Genomic DNA, 22,415 nt, shown 5'->3' on the forward strand with positions numbered 1-22,415 from the left:
TTATTACAGCAGTAAGTTGTTTTCACTGCAGTGAATGTAAAAAGGGATTTACAGCAGTTAACCCAGTAATTTCTCAGAAATCTTTTATGGTGTTGAAATACTTTGTCTCTCAGTGAATTTTTTTTAAGTCTTCTGTGCACAAAAGGATCCTGGAGAAAAGTAAAAACAGAGCATTGCCTCTGTGTGTTTGAATGTTTGGTTTTTGGTATTTTCCCACCGCAAAATTCCCAACAGTGGTATCAGAGCTGGACCAGGCTCTTTAAAGAAGTTAAAGAAGCTGAAGGGATAAGGTTGTTGCTGCAGCAAAACCTCTCAGGCAGACAGAAGACTCAGACATCAAAGGATTCAGGTATTCCAAAAGTTTTTTTTGTGTTGCTGAAGAAGCAGTGATTTGCTTTAAACACACAGTCAAGGATTTAGAGGCATAGATCAGAATACAAGGAATGGCCAGCACAAGCACTGGTATGGGTTTGTTTAACACCCAGCTCCCACAGTTTAATGGGAAAAACTATGACTACTGGGCAATAACCATGACAGCCCTGTTTGCCTCTCAAGACTTATGGGAAATAGTTGAGGAAGGTTTTGAAGAACCAGCAGATGAAACTGAGTTCAATGCACTAACTCAGGGAGAGAGAGATCAGCTGAAGAGCAATAGGAAGAAGGATTCGAAAGCCCGTATGTTGTTGTATCTAGCAGTAGACCAGAGTGTGTTTCCAAGGTTAGCAGCAGCTAAGACAGCAAATGAAGCATGGCAAACCCTCAAGACAGCCTATCAAGGCATGGAGAGAGTGAAGACAGCAAAGCTACAATTGCTGAGAAAGGATTTTGAGAACTTGAACATGAAGGAGTCAGATAACATTGACTCATTCTTCACTCATGTGATTGGTGTAATCACACAAATGAGAACTCATGGAGAAACCATTGAAGACAGAAGGATTGTGGAGAAAATATTGAGGGTCTTACCCTCAAAGTTTGATGCCATAGTCACCACCATTGAAGAGACAAAGGATCTCTCAAACTATTCAGTTGATGAGCTACATGCATAACTGATAACACGTGAGCAGAGGTTGAGTAGGAATGAAAACTCATCTCTTGAGCAAGCCTTCAAGACCCAGATGTCCTTTGGAAGAGGAAGAGGTCAAGGAAGAGGAAACAAAAGAGGAAGAGGCAGAAGCCAGAATAGAGGTGGAAGGAACAACCCATCAAATGCACAAGGAAGAGACAGCAATCCAAATCAGAACCAAGGTCAAGGCAGCAGCCAACAAAGAGATCAGTATCAGGCTCAAGGACAAAGGTATGATAAATCTAATGTTCAATGCTATTATTGCAAAAAGTATGGACATTATGCTAGTGATTGTAGAAAGAAACAGCATGATATGAACAACAGACAAAAGACAAATGTTACAAGAGAAAACAGCAGTCAAGAAAATGTCCTGTTAGCTTGTAACATGGTTGAAACACATAGTGAAGACATATGGTTTTTAGACTCAGGTTGCAGCAACCATATGACAGGGAATATAGCCCTCTTTTCAGCCTTAAATCAGAATTTGAAATCAGAGGTCACACTAGGAACTGATAGTAAAGTGTCTGTTATGGGAAAAGGGGAGGTAAAAATATTTACAAAACAAGGAGAAAGGAAAACCATAGCAGATGTCTACTATGTCCCCGGAATGAGATGTAACCTATTGAGTGTTTGACAGCTTATCCAAAAGGGTTACAATGTTTACTTTGTAAATGATGTGTGCACCATCATGGATATACCACCCAGCAAAAGATGCATTGCTGAAGTGAATATGACAAGGAACAGGATGTTCCCTCTCCGGATCAGGGCAGACATGAAAAACAAAAGGGAAATGGCAGCAGTCACCCAAGAGGCCTTCCAAAGCGTGCCAAAGGATGAGAATTGGTTATGACACTTGAGATTCGGGCATCTAAATTTTGGAGGTCTAAACTTATTGAGCAGAAAAGGAATGGTAAAGGGATTACCATTGATAGAGAAGCCAGACAGCCTTTGTGAAGGTTGTATATTGGGCAAACAACATAGAGAAAGTTTTCCATCAGGGAAGAGCATAAGGGCAAAGACACCCTTAGAGATTATCCACTCAGATTTGTGTGGACCAATGCAAGCTCCATCATTAGCAGGCAGCCTATATTTCTTAACATTCATTGATGATTTGACAAGGAAGACTTGGATATATTTCCTTAAAAACAAAAGTGAAGTCTTTGAGAAATTCCAAAACTTCAAAGCACTTGTGGAGAACCAAAGCGGGCTGCACATAAAAGTATTGAGAACTGATAGAGGAGGTGAGTATATCTCATATGAATTCCTAAAGTTTTGTAGAGAAAATGGAATACATAAACAGTTCACAACTCGGTACACCCCACAGCAAAATGGAGTTGCTGAAAGGAAAAACAGAACCATCATGGAGATGGCAAGGAGCATGTTGAAGGCAAAGCATCTGCCAAATGAGTATTGGGCTGAAGCTGTACATTGTGCAGTTTATATTTTGAACAGGTGTCCTACAAAAGCAGTCTTGAACAAAGTGCCAGAAGAGGCATGGAGTGGGAGAAAGCAAGGAGTCACCCACATGAGAGTTTTTGGGTGTGTGGCCTATGCACACATTCCGGATCAGCTAAGGAGGAAGTTGGACAGCAAAGGGGAGAAATGCATCTTCATTGGATACAGTGATGAATCCAAAGCCTACAGGCTGTACATTCCATCTACCAAGAAGTTCTTTGTCAGCAGGGATGTTCAATTCATTGAAGAGGAAGCTTGGGATGGAAGCATAGAGAAAACGGTGAATGTCAAGAACTATTTGTCTCATGATGAAGATGAAGAGGAGGTGGCTGAAATGCATCCCCAAACAGCAGCGCCAACACAAGGACAGCAAGGGACACCATTGAGGATCAATGAGAGTGCTTCTCCAAGCACACCACAAGGAGGAAATTCAAGTGCATCCTCAAGCACTTGCACACCAAGTGAATGAGGTAAGAAGTTTAGAAATCTAAGTGAAATTTATGATGAAGGAATGAATTCCTTATTTGCCTTGTATTGTCATGTTGATGATCTCATTCATTTCGAGGATGCAATCAAAGATAGGAAATGGATAGAAGCTATGGATGAGGAGATGAATGCCATAGAGAGAAACAAAACATGGGATTTGGTTGAGCTACCGAAAGGCAAAGAAGTCATTGGTGTGAAATGGGTCTACAAGACCAAGAGCAATGCTAAAGGCAAGATTGAAAGGCATAAGGCAAGGCTGGTTGTCAAAGGGTACAAGCAGCAGTATGGGAGAGATTATGAGGAGACTTTCGCCCCGGTTGCAAGAATGGAAACCGTGAGAGCAGTGTTGTCCATGGCAGCACAAAACAAATGGAAAGTCTACCAAATGGATGTGAAATCAGCATTCCTAAATGGAGTGTTAATGGAAGAGGTCTATGTGGAACAGCCTCTCGGATATGAGAAGAAAGGTGAAGAGCACAAAGTGTGCAAATTGAAGAAAGCTCTTTATGGGCTGAAGCAAGCGCCAAGAGCATGGTACAGCCGGATAGATTCATATCTATTAGATAATGAATTTGACAAATGTGAAGGAGAACCCACAGTCTACATCAAATAAAATGATGGTAAAATTTTAATTGTTGTCTTGTATGTAGATGATGTTATTTTCACAGGTAATGATGATCAGCTTATTGAGAATTTTAAATCAGTCATGAAGAGTGAATTTGAAATGACTGACATGGGTTTCTTAAGATACTTCTTAGGCATAGAAGTAGATCAAAATGAAAAAGGAACTTTTATATCTCAAGCAAGATATGTAAATCAAGTTTTGGGCAGATTTAAGATGGAAGAATGCAAGGCAGCAATCACTCCCACAGTGATGGGATTAAAGCTCAGCAGAGAGGACAGCAGCAAGGATTTTGATCCTAGCCTGTACAAAAGCATTGTGGGCAGCCTTATGTATTTAACAGCAACTAGGCCTGATTTAATGTATGCTGTTAGTTTAATTTCCAGGTTCATGGAGAGGCCAAAGGAGGCACATTGGCAGGCAGCAAAGAGAATTTTGAGGTATGTCAAAGGTACCAAAATGTTTGGAATTTTATATCATGCCTCAGAACATTCAGATTTGGTTGGATACACAGACAGCGATTGGGCTGGAAGTGTAGATGATCGGAAGAGCACTTCCGGTTATGTTTTTAATATGGGTTCAGGAGCCATTTCATGGGCTTCTAAGAAGCAGTCCATTGTAGCATTGTCTACAGCAGAGGCTGAATATGTGGCAGCTACAGCAGCAGCCTGTCAAGCAGTGTGGATGAGAAGAATGTTGAGAAGCTTAGGCCAAGAGCAGGCAAAAGCGACAGTGATCTTTTGTGACAATAGCTCAGCTATTGCATTGTCAAAGAATTCAGTGTTTCATAAGAGAACGAAACACATTGATACCAGGTTTCACTACATCAGAGAATTGGTGAACAATGGAGAAATTGTCCTAGAACATTGCAGGACTCAAGAACAGGTAGCAGACATCTTGACAAAGCCATTGGATCAGAAAAGCTTTGAATTTTTGAGAAAGTGTCTGGGTATGACCGAATGCCCAGCTGTTGAAATTAAAGGGGAGTGTTGAAATCTAATTTCAACGCAGCTGCCAGAAACCGGTCAATAAACCTCGCCGGAAAGCTCTCGGGTTGATTTCAGGCAGAAGGAATAATCCGGCAAGGAGCTCCGATACAATTTGGAGCTGACACGTGGTTCAGCCCTGACGTAACGCAACGTCATTTTCTCGGAGGTTAACGTTCAGCACTTGTTGGTCTTCCGATATGGTTATCCACCGTCGGATCTGCTCCACTTTCCTCCGCCGTTGATCACCTGGAGCTGCATACGGACCCACATCAATTCAATGTTTTGCGTGGAGTGAAAGATTTATGGTTGACCGCCGTAGGTAAATGAGTTAATGATTGGTACAAGATTTTGGTGGGCCTTTTTAATGTGAATATGGGCACGTTACGATATATATTTTTTTATATAGCTCGTAGGTTTCTTTAAGTAAAAGGTATGTAGCATTTAAAGATAGGTATGGTCGTTTTTTTTTAATGCAATGTAATACAAGAAGAGTAGCTCGAATATTTTTTTTTGTGTGTGTTGACTTTTATTTACATGTATCGCACATGGGAGGAGACAGAGGGAGTTCACAGTAGCGTAAAAAGATTGATGGTGCAGTAAAAAGAAAAACACACAGCAGTGTGTAAAATGAGTAGAACCAGGTGATGTAATTTTTGGAGTTGTAAGAAAACCATGTGTGGTTTTTGCACAAGCAGTGCATAAAGAAAATGGTGAAGTTTTTTTGTAAGTCTGTGTGAATTTTGTTTACAGCAGTAAACTTATGTAAACTTTTATTACAGCAGTAAGTTGTTTTCACTGCAGTGAATGTAAAAAGGGATTTACAGCAGTTAACCCAGTAATTTCTCAGAAATCTTTTATGGTGTTGAAATACTCTGTCTCTCAGTGAATTTTTTTTAAGTCTTCTGTGCACAAAAGGATCCTGGAGAAAAGTAAAAACAGAGCATTGCCTCTGTGTGTTTGAATGTTTGGTTTTTGGTATTTTCCCACCGCAAAATTCCCAACAATCCAGATCAAAAGATATACAGATAGAGGATCCAAAACAAAAAGACCGAAATGTACCTTATCGTGCATCCAAAAGGAGATAGGGGAAGGACAACATACCTCTAAATGAGAGCATCAAGAGACAGAATAAAGGAGAAGCAGAAATCAGAGAGATGACTAGATACCAGGAATGGAGAAATCCTCTATCAAATATATAGAGTCTTGCATTTGTACCTCCAATTTCCATATACCAGAAGCAATTGAGAGTCCTTTCTTTGATAAGGAGTCTACCACTGAATTCAGAGATCTGTCCACGTGAGAAAAGGAATAAGACTGAAGACTTGAACATAATATTTTGATCCTATTAATCCATCCTGTAAGAGTGGGATTCCTGTTAATTAGCTTTCCTGTGGCCAAACCTATAGTGTTTTTTGAATCTCCATAAATCTGCAGCTGTTGTATATTCAGGAAGGAGGAAAACTGTAAAAGACCCACTAATGACATAGCCTCCGCCTTATTGTTAGATCCTCGACCACCATGCCAATAAATTGAGTAGTGAAGGTCTTCCGACATCGATATGAAAACTCCACATGCACACATGCCTCTTTGTGCAACTCCATCAAAAAAAGCCCTTGGATACCCCATCAGCTGCATTGAAAAGATGCCTGAACTGTGTGTTTTGTTTGCAGATCCTTTTTTTGGAATGGAGAGATACATCGAAATAATCTGATCAGATAGAGGCAAATATGTGCCTTTCCCCTCTCAGAATATGGCATTGTTCCTTTTCTTCCAGACATACCAGAAAAGCAATAGAGGAATAGATCTATGAGCAACTTTCTGCGAGCCCCACCAGCTAATAGCCTCCTTGACATCTGTATGATCAATTTGTTGGAACCCAAAATATGCTACTAGATCTTTCCGCAACTGATAGGTATAGCTACAAGTAAGAAAGATATGATTACTATTCTCATCCCCATTTTTACAAAGCAGGAAAATACTTGGACCATGCCAATGCCTTTTTTGGAGGTTCTCCCAAGTTAAAATCTTATTATGGAATACAAGCCAGGAAAAATGAATAATTTTGTTTGGCACCCCTGTTTTCCATAAAGAGGTAGGAAAGGTGTATTGAAAAGGACATGGTATCGACCTTGCCAGAACCAGATAAATCTCTTTGACCTTTAATTCATCCTGACACTTAACACCTCTCCATGAAAGTTGGTCCTTTCCATCAGAATTACAAATACCAGAGCCCCTAATTGATATCATAATATTGTCCCACTGCTGAGCATAATCCTGACTAATGCCCAAGGACTGCAAATTTTTCCATATTGGAAAAGCCCCCTTGCCAGTCTTCAATAAGTTGATTCCAATAAAAGATTCCCGATCTGTGCAAAGCAGAGATAATAGATCGAGGGAAGCTAAAATCCTCTCCCAAACCAATAATATGATCATATCCGATGAGCACATCTTTTCCATTATGGATATACCAATATAAATTCTCAAGTATGAAAGGTTGAATTCTGCGGAAGTTGTTCCAGATAGCAGATCCCTGAAATTTCCCAATAGTACCAACACGATACCAGAAGGTGAGATCTCTATTCTCCATGTACTTCCTTCTGATAGTAGCACTCCAAAATTTGTCCCCATTAATACTCCTCCAAAATGATTTACATAAAAGGGCCTTACCAAAATTTCTTATATTCATAATACCCCAACCACCCAGAATCTTTGGGAGAGAGATTTTAGAGAGACTGGTCAGATGATATTTGCTTTTATGTTTCCCACCTCCCCAAATGAAATTTGCCATGAGCCTGTTTAGATTGGCAATGATACTAGAGGGAAAATAGAATAAGTGGGCCCAATATACAGTAATTTGAGCCAGAACAGATTGAGCCAACACTGCCCTACCCGCAATGGATAGGCATTTAAACTCCCATCCTTCGATTCTCTTGTAAAACCTGTCTGTTAGCCATAACCAATCAGAACTTTTATAACCTGCAGGTCTGAGATGAAAACCCAGATATTTAAAACCCTCCTTTAAAGACTTGGTACCAATGTTAAAGAGAGCAGATAGAAAATCCAATGATTCCTTGTCATCAACATCAGAAAAGAAAGAAGATTTTCCCTCATTTATGTAGATTCCAGAAGCATTTTGAAATTTCCTTAGGATATCATGAACGCATTGCCAAGAAAGCCTACAAATCATACCAAAAATCATAATATCATCAACAAAAAGACTGTGGGAAATATAAGATCCACGACATATTCTGATAGGTTTGAATTTATTTTCTTTTACCGCCCCATTAATATGAAGACTAAGAGAATCCATGGCCAGGATAAACAGAAGTGGAGACAGAGAACAGCCCTGACGAAGGCCTCTAGCAGCAGCAAAAAAATTTGTGGGGAGACCATTAATGAGGATAGCAAAATTCACATTCTCAACACAGGCCATGATCCATTCAATGCATTCATATTTTAGGCCAATCTTACAAAGAATGCATCTAAGGAAACCCCAATCTAGGCTATCATATGCTTTCTTCAGATCCAATTGAAGAATGGCCGCACCAATCTTTTTGAGATGCAGGGAATGTAAACACTCGTGTATTCGCCACAACCTCAATTATATTTCTATCCTTTAGAAAACCATGTTGTTCTAAGGAGATATGATTTGACAAGATGCTTCGGATTCTATTAGCAATAATCTTAGAGGAAATTTTATAGATAGCATTGCAAAGAGAGATCGGTCTGAAGTCTGAAAATGTATTTGCTTTCTTCTTTTTGGGGATAAGGGCGATATATGTTGACGTATAATGAGGATGAAAAAATCCTCTCATCCGCGACTCCTCCACCATCCCCAGGATGTCTTTTTGAGAAGATCAAAGAAATGGAGATAAAATTCAATAGTCCAGCCATCAGGGCCAGGACTTTTATCTTTTTTGAAAGATTTCATTACCTCTAAAAGTTCATTTTCAGAAACTCGCTGGAAAAGGGAATTATTTTGTTCCTCATTAAACATGGAAGGAAAAGGAGCAATTCCCCATAAGATGTCCTCACAGTTAATATTATCATTTCTTTTATAGAAATTTTTGAAATATGAAACAGCTTCCATTGAGATTTCCTCTTGTGAGAAAAGCTTGTCCCCACTGTCAATCTGAATTTCCCATATAGAATTAATATCTGAATTTCCCATATAGAATTAATATCTCTCCTATGATCTGCAAATCTATGGAAAAACTTAGTGTTCCGATCTCCTTCTTTCAGCCACAATGCCCTGCTTTTTAACCTCCATGTAGTTTCCTCTATTGCAAGTAATTTGTGCCTTTTCTTTTCCAGATCATGGATCTTATTGCGGACCAAAAAAGATATGTTGCCTCCTTTAAATTCCCCCGCTATTTCATCCAGACTATCCTGAATTTCTTTCAAAGCAGCTCTGTTGGCAATTTGCTTGTTTCTCTGCCAAGCAATAACCTTAACCTTTAGTTCCCGCAGATTATCCAAGAGATGTTGAGAAGGAGATATAATCTCATTTGTGCAACTAGCATGCCAAAAAAATTTAACAAGATCATTGAACTCCTTGTCCTCCAACCAGACTCTATTGAATTTATAAGGAAGACCTTTCTTATATTTCCTATAACCCCAAGATAAAGTAATAGGTCTATGATCAGATATGAAGCAATTTATAATATGGGAAATAGGCCTACCCATTCGAACCAAGAGGTTATCAGAGATCAAAAATCTGTCCAATCTTTTAGCCAAAAAAGTGGAACCAATTCTGCCATTATCCCATGTAGGTCCCACAGATTGGGGAAAAATGTCTGTCAAATTATGATGAAGTAAGGCTTCTTTAATACAACCCGCTAATGGATCCATCTTCCTTCCTCTTCCCCATACCTCGTCCCCACATAATGTACAGTTTAAGTCCCCACCCATGAGAAATAGATCTAACTCCAAAAGCTCCGAAGACAAAAATCTATTCCAGAAGGGGCGACGATCCTTATAAGGGGCATAAATATTTAAGATATGAATAGAACCTGAGAAACCCCTGATGTTTGCAAGTAGGAGAATTCCAGCGAAACATTTAAAAGCTTTAGCCACAATCCATAATGGATTCCAAAGGATAACAAGTCCTCCAGAAAGTCCATTTGCATCAGTTGCGACAATGTGCCATTGAGAAAACATACGGCGAAAATATCTGATTGAATCCTCAGCAGAATGCATTGTTTCTTGAATTAAGATAATATTAGGATGATTGTTGGTGAAAATCTTCTTTAGGGCAAGGAATTTCTGGTCCGCCCCCAGACCCCTAATATTCATTGAGATGATGCTAGTCATGGCTGACCATCAGAGGCCAATCTTGCTCCAAGGGGCCCATTGTCAGATAGTTCAATGATTGGAATATCAATCAGGGAATGGTCCAAATTCCTAGAAGAGACAGCAGATCTTCCACGGAAATGTCTAGTGCCTCTATTATGTTTTCTCCTCACTGTAATGTTTCGAGCAGAGTTTGGACTGATAAGAGGAGATGAAGCAGATCCCGGTTTATGAATAGTTAGAGGAGATAGAGCAAGGGATGATTTCTTTAAAAGCATGTCCAAATCACTTCCTACTGAGTTTGTAGGAGAAGTAATCGAAGAGTTTAGAGGAGTAACAGAGGGGCATGGAATGTTCCTGTTGTGCATATGAGGCTTCCAAATAGGTCTAGATGTCTTCTCCAAATCAGATACAATTTCTTTTCCTTTTCCTTTGTTTTGAGAGGAAGAAATGTTTAGAGAAGGGGAAGTAGAAGGGACATAAGTAATATGTGATATAGGATGTGAAATAGATTCAGGATGGGGAAATTGTGGAGGAAGAAGAACTTCGCTACATTGAAGAGGTTCCGGAGGGGGGGATAAAATCAGGAGATCAGAAAGTAAACCCTGTGAGGAGAACTTTCTAGGAGATAAGGATACAGATCGATAGTCCTTCTTGTGGAAGTGGCAGGCCTTAGAGTGAGGAGATAGAAAGGAAGATAATGATTTAGACGTACCTCGAGAAGGCGACCGACTATTAATAGAATTCCAGCCACCTATTGAATCCTTTTGCTTCGGTTCTGATGAATTATGCTTGAATTGATTACTCCTCTTAAAATTTTTATCCCATCGATGACGATTACAATTTTCTTTCAGGTGACCTGTTCTGTGGCATGTGGAGCATTGAAATGGGACTCCCCAAAAATCTAGCCTTTGTCTCAAATTTAAATCTCCCCACATAAGCTCGATATGGTCTGGAAAACCACCTCGAAATTCCTTTTCTATTAAAATCCACACAACTCTTTTATCCTTAGCACCCAAGCATTTCGGGTCAACATATACAAACTTCCCAATTGCATTCCCTATATCAGATAGAGTCTCACGGGTCCATAATTCTATAGGAAGGCCAGGGAGTTTTACCCAGATAAGATTGTTGGAAGGAGTATTTTTAAGAGGGTTATAGCCTACGTACCATTTGTGTAGGGCCAAAAAGCTCTTCTCATGCACCCATGGAATGGAAAGGATTTTCAATAGATCTTTCTCATCTAGAAAATGGAAACTATACCAGTCTCTCATAAGTCTCACAATTGTTGGAATATATCCAAGCAAGTGGTTCCAGCGTTTCCCTAGCCATGACCGCATCTGTGACTCCCCCATATCCGGGAAGTGCCACTGTCCTACCAGAGCTCTTTTCTGTAAACTTGTAATTCTATCAACAAGGAAAGCACTATCGAGGTTGCATGCAGAGGGTGGCGGAATAGTCTTCATAGGCTGTTGCTTCCTTCTACGTTGCGGGAAATCATCCCCGCCACCTTCTTTTTCACGTGCCGTCAAGGAGACGGGAGGAATAATAGTGTTCGCCACCTCAGGGTGCGAAACGTTACGTACAAGACCACTTGCAAAATCATTTTCAGCTTCGATAGCAGCCCGTACTAACGCTGACGAAGCGGACACAACGGAGAGGATCTCCATGTGTATCACAGAAAAGGACAAAAGTGTTATCACAAGGACAACTCAGCATAGGATGGAAAAGGAATGACTCATATGGCTCAGAAAGTGAGGAGGATTTAAAAACAGTACAGGGCCTTATAAAGCTAAGATTATCTGAGATACAGAAAGATAGGATTTTGGCAGAAGCTTAATTCGGATCAGATTCACCTAAGGGGGGATATAAGTTTAAAATGAAAAACCTTCATAGAAGTACATACGGGCAGACAATATTACATGTGGTCAAATTTAAAATAAAGCTAATGTTAATAAGAGGTAAAGAAGGATTCAAAAATATGGCTAAAATGACGGCTAAGTAATTATCCCATACGTGCCCACCGTACCAGTTACCACCAACCCAAATTTTCCGCCAAAAACTTATAGAGAAAGGAATCAGAAAACAGGATACTAACAACGGAAAAACCAGACTAAACCATCTACTTGTGGATCTAGGGCAGAAAACCCATACTCAGAAGACCATCCATGTTCATACAGCAAAACGATCTATGGATTTCAGGAGAAATATACAATTTCACGAAAGAGAAGACCATAATATATAATTAAGGTAAATCCGGGCAACAACAAATACACCAACAGTTTCCTATTCTGCAGCGGAAATCTGTGCAGGGACGGGAAACTATGAAGTATTTTGAAAAGATTGTACACGGAAAATTCAAGGAAAAGACCTCCTTGATTATCAGAAAAGAACCCTGTAAGAGTATTTCTAATCTAGCAAAATGCATTCTCTTATCCCATGGGAAATTGCGTGAAAACAGTGAAAAGAGAAAGGTTCAAGCTTTTTTCATAGAGAATATGTGAAACTGGGACATTTAGGCACCACAAAGATAGGAACCAAGATAGGAAAACCATATACGTACCTCTGTGCTCCGCGCGAGGCCTTCATGATGTTGAGAAAGTGACAGAACCATCAAAATCGCCAGAACTTTCATACCAGAGTGAACCCAAGCTGTCAACGATACTACAGGGAAACTCCAGATTGGTAGATGCTTACAGGTTCACTAACTGGCCAGCAAGACTATCATGTACCCAACAGAAAAAAGGAAGAAAGGAAAGGAAACGCTCAACATACCTGCTATACTCAGAGAGTATAACAGAGAGGAATGTTTCTTTCCACTGAAACCTAGATAAGGAAGGAAAACCCACTAATAGCGAATATGTGCAAATTTAAACCTGTAACCTCTACCAACAAACTTGACTCATGTCTTAAGACTAGGACGCGTGGAAGGAAAAGGCCTAGAAAGTTCAGGGAAGGTACGCAGATGTCGGAAAGGCAAATAGAGCCTGTAACAGAGGAGTCGCTAAACACCAAAACTCGGATAATGAGACATGTATGTCACTCTTTTCGAAGCTATAACACGCGCCAAGACTGAGAACATATGGGATATAGCGGAGCTTAAGGACAGGGAAGTAATGGACTTGTGCTAAAAACATGGATCATATCCGATAGCCACGCGCCACCGCAGAAGCCATTTATGTCTAGCTAAACGCCAAAACAACGTATTAATGGGACCTGATAGACATCTCACTTAAAAGTAGGAGAACACGCGTTGAAACAGCGGGTTGTGGATAAGGCTACACGCTGAGGCATGGTTCATAGCCATGTGCCACATGCAGAGCGATGATTCATTGCAGAAGGCCTCGCGCAGAGGATTGTGCACGTATTGGCACGGGGATTGTGCACCCATTGGCTCTCCGGCGGAGCTAGTATCCAATGATTTACTAGCTCCATGTGATTATATTGGGATCTTAAGGAGATAAACCTCCCAGAAACACCCCGCCAATGCCAGTTGGCTTTAAATTAACACGATGTTGAATGGAACCAATTTAAGTAAATCAACATACGAACACTATGTTGGTTTCAATATATGAATTTAGTTGGTAGGAAATATTTTCGTTAACGTTTATTTTATTTTTATCTTATAATACTATTTTATATAAAAATAGTTTATGAAAATAAAATAAAATGAAATTATATGTATATATATATGATTTTATTTATATAGATATTTAAAAAAAAATTATATGCAATAAAAATGGTGTTTTTTGAAGTAAATTTTCATTTGAGTTTTTTTTCAAATAACTTTATATTTATATATATTATTTTCAATTAAATATATTGACTATACATAAGTCAAGTATACATATAAATAGTGACATGCCATCATATGGCTTTGGCTATAATCAGAGTCTAAGAATATCTTAATTATTATTGTTGTCTCTTTGGCTATAATCAGAGTCTAAGAATATCTTAATTATTATTGTTGTCTTTTAAAAATATCTATTATGGCTATAGTCTATTTGTTATATATTTTAGAACTTTTGACATATTTTTTAATTTAATTTGTCCAAAATTTCATAAAAATTAGTTGGAATCACAAATTTGAATTGTAAATTATTCACAATCTAAATATTGAATTCAATTTTTTACTATTTCAAATCAAATTCATTTATTTTATTTTTTTTCCGAAGGTGGTAAAACCTATCAACTCAGGTGTCAAACCAACAGTGAGGACAGCCATCTCTCTGGCTGCTATCCGCGAATGCTGGGTTTGACTCATCACTGTTAAATAGGAAAACCATGCCACCTGGCATAACCCTGCTGGTGGTCCGTAATCGGGAGCAGGCTCTCACTCCTGCCAGATGCCTCTGGGTCTTGGGCCGTTAACCTGTTTCCTTACGTCCGAGGAAGACGAGCTCTTAGCCAAGCAGAAGCAGTTTTACGGCATACTCCAGGCCGGAAATCAAATTCATTTATATAATGAAAGACTCATTAATTAAAAAAAAACAAAAAACATTTTAAATAACAAAAATCAAAATTTAATCAAATATTTTGTTCAGATTCCATTCAAAAACATAAAAGGATAAGACTATATTTGTTTTAAAAAAATAGATCCAACTGCTAAATAATATTTCCCTGACTCCAAATACGTTGAAAATATTTATGTTTCGTTGCTGAATAAGCAGAATGAACGCTTAATGACTAATTTTCTGAAGAAGCAGAATAAATACCAAATGACGTGGGTGAATAATAAGAGTGTGCATTTATACCCAGTAATGGAAACCATTAGTACCCATCTAGGATGCGGAGGAAATGAATTGAAAAGCCATAAAAATAAACATTATGTGCAGCAGTTTAACGAAGCAATGCACAATATGCTTGATGAAATTCCAAAATCCACAATACGATTCTGAAGTAATCACACGGTAGATTAGAGAGCTGACCTCCACTAGAAAGTTGACTTTGAAGGAATTTGGCGTTTCTGCCGCAGAAAAGGATTGTAAAGTCATTGCTTCCGGAGCAACTGAACGTGCTGGTGGCGTCGTCTGCTGCCTGGCGACATTGGCGCTTGAAAATCTTCGTATAATTAGTCTCACTGCAATTGTTTGTATATTGCCCAATACAGCAATATTGCGATGTATTAAAACTGGTGCAGGTGCTACCGCCTCCGACCGAAACCCTCAATTTAGCGGGGCAGATGGCACTTATATTGCTGCTGCAGGCGATTGCGTGGCACGAAGAGTTGGAGGGTATGATCGACACTGGCAGGTTGAATCCATCCACAAGAGAGATGCCATAAAAGTCGCGGTTGTTTTGACTGACAGAGAACTCGGCCATCGTCGCAGGGGGTTTTACAGAGGCTTGACAGTTTAGTAGAGCCCCACAGTCCCCAGTATTGCAGCTGCCGCTGCCATTGCCATTAAAGGAACACCGGGTGCGTCCCCAAAACCTTGCTGTACCCGTGGCGACTTGAAGCCTCCACGACTGCCCTCTGTCCAGCCGTTTCCCACCGCCTGGTAAACCCGCTGCCCAAACCGTGAATGGGCAGTTGTTCTGAATCTCGAAGATCGCACCTCCGGCCCCTGCAAGGACTAATGCTGACACGAACGCGAGCAAAACTCCCTGTGCTCTGGCCATGGCTGTGCTCAAAACTTTCAGCCGCAGAACCCAAATTATGAGGGTGCTCATAATGTGCCCGCAGCAACGAGCAATAGTCCTACATAATCTCAAGACTCACGAGTCCCCGCCGGTTCACGCGTTTTAGTTACCGGTCGCTGCGGGCTGTCATTGACCATTCGACGCGTCTTTGGCTCCACAGATTTTCATTTTTTCTTTCCAATTTTCAAATGGTACGACCGGAGCTGATTAATCAAAGTGTGTGACCGTGAACCAAAGTCAACAAACTCTGTCGATTTACCGTGAGTGACGGATATCTTTTGACATAAAGGTTAATGGTGTGACCCACGGGGCCTCCACGAAGCTGAACAGACATTTTTTTTTGGCACAAATTTACTTTCCAAGTTATTGGTACTTTCGAAGGTAAGATTCTAAACCTTTATTTGAGTCATTATTAATTTGATAATTAAAATATTGGAAAATAAATATTTATTTTTAATATTATTATAGTTTTTTTAATATTTGATTGGATTATAATTAAAATTTTATTGTAACATTAGTATATTTTATATAAATAATTGTTTTATATATTTTATGTTATAATTTATGGATATGATTGCAATATTTATAACTATGTAAAAATAAAAATGTGATTTCCCATCATAATTTAGGCAAGTCTTTGCATAAAAAAATAAGAATAAAATGTAAATAAATATATTTATCATAAGTTATTTCTTACTATTATGAGTCCAAAGCTTCCTATATCAACTTAAGGTGGATGAGGATTTTGTTGACTTTTTTTTTTTTTTTTAATTGATGGCCTAGATTTATTCTCAAGGGAATATGCTTAACATATGCTTAGTCCACAAATTTCCTACGGATTTTTGAAGAATACCTAACTTTAGAAAAGTTGCCTTATATCTTAGTTGTAAAGGATAGAAACTCTTCAACAACTCTATTTTTTATCAAGCCTTGGATTCTTAAGAGTTAAGTAAAATCAAAGTTAATAATAATATTTTTGTTGCAATATTTTTTTTAGTTATATATTTATCAATGGTAGATACAAATAAAGCCTTGGGCTATATCAACCACATTAATATTTTTAATGTGGTTTATGTTGTTCTCAGTACTTATGTAGGATTGAAACTAAAAATGTGTAGACATGCTAGTGATTACTACCCACCAAATTTATCCAAGTCCTTGTGTGTAAGCAAACAATTAATTTATCCAATTCACATCTCAATTTATAAGTTCCTTAAAAAACAAGCATATAGGATTAAGTTTGCCAAGTGACACTATTAAGCTAACATTGCCAAATGTAAATTATAGTTTTTTTATTTAATTTTCCTAAAGCACCATTTCTAACTTGAGTAGCAAGGACTAAGTTTTCCTGCCATGTTTATAATAATTTTTCATGTTCTTATAATTGGTAGGAATTTTGTTTTATACATTTTCAAATTATCATGTGAATAGTGTTTATTTTGCAATAGAGTTTTTAGAATTTTAATTTATTTATCAATAATTTTATTAAATGTATGGTAGGGATTTAATTTCCACTAAATACTTGAAAATATTTTAAATATTAGCTACAAATCAAAGTTTTTTCTCATTAATTGTTTTAATAATAATACTAATTTAAAATAAAGTTATAATTTAGTTAAATTTTAGGTTGTAAGGCGTTCCCCTTTGAGAACATCACCTCCAGCTGCCACTATGTACTAGTCTGCACCATCGAATGGAATGTTAGATGATTGAAATTTTTTAGGCCGCCAGATTAATAATTATTAGTTAAGAAAAAAGTGATAGTTAGGACTGTTTCTTGCTAAACGGTTTCTTGATGACTTAACGATTTCTTGTTATTTTTATTTTTATTTTTTCCTCTTTTTCTTTTCATTGGAAAAATAATTGCTCTTTACGAAATATATTGATTGCCCATAATATGAACTAGGTGACCAGGGAGGAAAAGTGAAGTTGGATTACACTTTTGTGAGAATTGGCAATAGAAAATTCATCATCACGTTTTTTTGGCCGAATTAGTCACTTTTTTTGGCTGAACAATTAAAGATAGTGTTTGACCGAAAATTTGAACGTTAAAGTTAACGAAAACCTGTAACGGATCCTTGGCCGGTTGGGGGAAAATCCGATGAGTTAGTTTTTCAACCAATTTATTTTTTCAATCGAAATTTTTTTTATATGTATCTGGGCTACAAGCCCGTATCAAAGTTTCACTGTGTTTCTCTTCGCCTGAACATTGTCTCCACAGTGCTGTGTTTTTCTCCGCCGAACGTTGTTTGCGCAGTGTTGAATGTTGTATGAGCTCGGTGTTGGAGGAGTTCGACACCGAGTAGTTCGACGCACTTTGAACGACTTAGGTTGATGTTTTGCATGTTATGTTGATGTTTAGCAGCTCATGTTGATGTATAGTTTTCTCTACACATTGTTTCATTTTTTTTGTTTTGTTTTGCAGGTCTGCTCAGTGCTGGAGGAGTTTGACGCCAAGGAGATCGACACACTATGAACATACCAGTTCAGGTTAATGTTTACCAGGATTTTGCTTTGCAGGTTACATTGATGTTTAACAGGTCATGTTGATGTATAGTTTTCTTTGCAACTTGTTTAATTTTTTGTTCTATTTTGTAGGTCTCCTTGGCACTGAAGGAGTTCGACGTCGAGGAGTTCGACTCTCAATGAGTTCAACACCAAGGAATCCAGATCTGAACGAGTTCAGTGCCGAGGAATTCAACGCCGACTAGAGGTAGGAATTTTGACTTCTTTCCCCATCTAATCAACCCATAATGATTTCCAAAATAAGTCTCTGTCAAAAATGGTCCTCTTCTGTTAAAAATTGTTCATATTTATACAACAGAAATTGTTCTTATTAATATATATTATGTTCATATTAATATATATAATGTTTATATATATATATATAAAACTAATACCCCGAAATATTTTATCAAAGCTTCAGCGACTTTGTAACAGATATCTATGGGCTGGTAAACAAGAAAAGCGCACCTTCGCTTGGGTTAGATGGAATTCGATTGCCCTCCCCAAGAAATGGGGTGGCTGGGGTTTAAAGGATCTCCCCACCTTCGCCTGTGCTCTGGCAGCCAAGATGGGCTGGGCCCTGATGACAACTCACAGCTTATGGACCACCATTGTTTACCACAAATACATTTGGCCCCTAAACGCTATGGATTGGCTCAGACTGCCAACTTGGAACAAAGTTGGAATATCATCTATCTGGAAGGCCCTGCTACATGCTCTGCCGCTCATCAGGAACAACATTGTTTGGAGAATCAAAAGCGGAGACAGAGCACGAGTTGGTCTTGACCCTTGGAGTGGCAGTGGTGGGAGACACCTGCTTCCGCTAGCCCTGGTGGATTTTCTTTCTGCACATGGCATCAAGGTGATTGCTCAGATAGCGGATCAGGACCATTCTGACATATTTCACCAGGCTTGGAAGACTGCTTATCATCTAAACCTTCCACTGAGATGGCACACGACCTGGCAAGATTATTGTGCTGCCCTGATGGAATCCCATATCAGAATAACTGAGGGTCCGGATGAACTGATATGGTATCAGGCTGATAGTGGATCGTACACTCCAAAGGAGGGATACACACAACTTATCATTCAGAAAAAGCCCGAGGTACTAGACAGTTGGTGGCAGAAAATATGGAAACTCTCAGCCTCGCCTCGGTCAAAGCTATTTACCTGGTGCGTCCTTCGGAACAGGGTACCCACGGGAGATTTCCTTATGCGACGAGCACTGCATGGCCCGACGAGATGTGCTCTCTGTAAAGCTGATTCTGAATCCTCTGCGCACTTATTTCTGCATTGCAATACTGTACAGCAAGTATGGAACAATATTAAGCCTTTCATTCCTTTCAACGGGGATTGGAGTGGGCCCGATCCAATCAGTGCTTGGATTGATTGGGACAAAAGACACAAAGGAACGAAGGCGGCAAACCTTCCCATTATTGTAAACTGGTACATCTGGAAAGTTAGGAACAGATTGATCTTCGATGACAAGGTCCCACTTTGGCCTCTCATTGAAGCCGGCATTATCTCAGCATTCAAAGAGCTACCTGACCCGCCCCCCCCAAAAGCCCGTCGACCAAATCCTCCTCCCATCATTGATCAGGGTACCCCATGGGCATATTTCGATGGAGCTGCAAATGCTCAAAGCTGTGGGGGTGGCTTCATCCTGCACCTAAACTCAAATCACTCCTACCACATAAAAGCTGGACTGGGGGCAGGAACAAACAATTATGCTGAGCTTTTTTCATTGCGTCACCTCCTTCATTTTGCTCTAAGTCATCATTGCACTAGTATCAACATATATGGGGACTCTCAGATTATTACAAATTGGTTCAATGAGATTTCTACATGTCACTTGCACACACTCAGAGTCATATTTGATGAAGTTCGGCAGCTCAAAGAGGCTTTTAACCATATCACTGTTGCACACATTTACAGGGAACATAATATGGAGGCTGACAAACTGTCCAAGGAGGCCGCGCTGATGGATCGTGGATTATGGGAGATCATCGAAATTTTGGATCAGCAAGAACGAAAATTCTATCATCGTCCTTATATAGACCCGGGATATCCTACAGCGGGTCTACCCCCTACTTAACATATCGAAATGGCAGCAGCTTTACAGATCACAGTTTTTTGTATAGTCTTTTTTGAACAAACTGAAGGTTGCTGAAAGGCAACAAATCTTTTTACAGACAAAAACAGGATTGCACAAGTGTTTATATCAGACAAATGAACAATGTAATTTTTTGTAAAAATGTACAGATCCACAGCGATCAAATGGCATATGCGAAAAGCATCTACATATGTAATCTTTTCATATTAATGAAAACTTTACGGATTTTTCCAGAGGAAAAAAAAAATATAAAACTAACCTTTTGTTTATGAAAACTCTTCTATTAAAAATAGTTAATACAACATAAATTGTTCATAATAATGTCGCAAAGAAACTGTTCATATTAATATATAAAAGGTTTATATATTAATTTTTTCATGAACAATATTATATATATAACCTTTTATTTATGAACACTCTTTTGTTATAAATTGTTCATATTAATATATATTATGTTCATATTAATATATATAATGTTTATATATTAACGTTTTCATAAACATAATTATATATAAATAAGAACCATATCAAAGTGGTAAATAGAACCCTGCATAAAACTCTTGATGTATTAAGGTTCTGCAGAAGGGGATGGATTGTAGCACTTAGACATTACATTGGCTACACAAATAATTCAAATAATAGCAAATCGGTTTTGAAAAATTGATCTGTCTCCAATTGCGACATAGTTTTTATAAAAAGTGTGCTCGAACAAATCAAGTAATAATCACAATTGTTAATAGTTACAACCAAAAAAAAAATACATATTAGACATCATAGCAAATTGATGTATGGACATAGGATAAGATAAGACTTGCATTACACTCCATTCAAAACAAGAAATGCTAATCAAGAGAAACTAAGAAAAGTTCAATTATAAAATAGCCTCAATTATAAAGTTCAATTGGTAAAGTTGCTTCCATTTTATTAAATTGTTCTTACAAACTAGAATGAATTAGATTTTATATTTGAGTTTTTCTATATTTATGAAATAGCCTCAATTAGTTTTCCTTTCAATGTTAAAATAAGAAAATTATTTTTTATTTAAATTAGTCAAAAAGTATTGGCATCAACTAATATCAAAGTATTGGCATCAACTAATATCAGTGGAAGAACTTGTGATTTATCTTTAACCTCTAAGTGGAAGAACTATATGTAGGTTGCATCATGCTACTCCAAATTATTATAAATCATAAGATTTGTTTCTTATTGGTTTCAACTCTATCAACAATTTGATTCAATTTAATATTATATATATATATTCGCCTCTTTTAAAATGATATATTCACCCCTTTTCCCCTTCATACATTCAATAGATAAGTGATAAGTGATTTATATTCACCTCTTTTCCCCTATTTTATTATATTTATTTAAGTGATAAGCCATAAGTGATCAGTAAGTGGTAGGATCACGAGTATGAAGTGACATAATTGGATATTGAAGTGATAAGCCATAATAACTCTCCAATTCACATTGTTGCCTTATTCATTTGTCCTATCCATGAATAACATCCAATATGTATAAATCTTGGTTGATTTTTTAATCGATGGATTTAGGCAAGCAAACCAATGACCTTATGCATATGAAAAATGTAATGTTTTTTTTATTATCCTAATATTGAAGATAAATATAGGATTTATGGATTTCAGTGTACTTAGTGGCATGATCAACAATCAACCCTTATTTCCTCATAGAAAAAACATTGAATGACTTATATGGAAGATGAAAATTGTAATGCTTTTTAATCTTAATATTGAAGATAAATATAGGATTTATGGATGTCAGTGTACTTAATGGAATGATCAACAATCAACCCTTATTTCCTCATAAAAATACATTGAATGACTTATATAGAAGGTGAAATCTCTTACAAATTAGTTATTTATTGATTTGAATATGGGTATAAACTTTTTAAATGTGTCAATTTATGCAACAAAATCATTCATAACATGATGGAAAATATCCATTGATAGGTTGACCTTCAGTATAGTATAGTCCAAACTTGATAAACATGACAATACATATCTAATTTGAAGGATTGGTATTCTCATGATAAGTAAAAGATTCATTGAATAGTGAAGGAATATCATTAGGCATTGAAGTACTAATAATTATTTTAGTCTTATGGCTATGGAGAGTCATGGGAGTAACTATTAGAGGATTAGGGGCCCTAGCTTGGGTTGAAAATCACATTAATTTTTTATAATGAAAAATATTTTCTCGTCATCTAAAATCAATGTAGTGTAGCAT

General features: G+C 37.9%; 1 protein-coding gene across 2 annotated transcripts in view; it reads right to left on the minus strand.

Annotated features, from left to right (window-relative positions):
• LOC149183147 (cysteine-rich receptor-like protein kinase 2) overlaps positions 1-15,602 on the minus strand; it is a 48,716-nt gene extending 33,114 nt beyond the window's left edge. Inside the window, exon 1 of one of the 2 annotated variants that reach the window (XM_089417056.1) lies at positions 14,836-15,602. In XM_089417056.1, coding sequence (XP_089273182.1) covers positions 14,836-15,580 — 745 coding nt within the window. In that variant the 5' untranslated portion in view covers positions 15,581-15,602. Of the gene's footprint in view, positions 1-12,470; positions 12,981-14,835 lie in introns of those variants that run through there. The other variant, XM_089417057.1, reaches the window with a different exon arrangement.
• Positions 15,603-22,415: the final 6,813 nt, after the last annotated feature.

This window comes from Pinus tabuliformis, chromosome 3_2 (assembly GCF_031772625.1).
Source record: "Pinus tabuliformis cultivar Carrire ecotype Pingquan chromosome 3_2, CPIR1, whole genome shotgun sequence".
NCBI lineage: Eukaryota > Viridiplantae > Streptophyta > Pinopsida > Pinales > Pinaceae > Pinus > Pinus tabuliformis.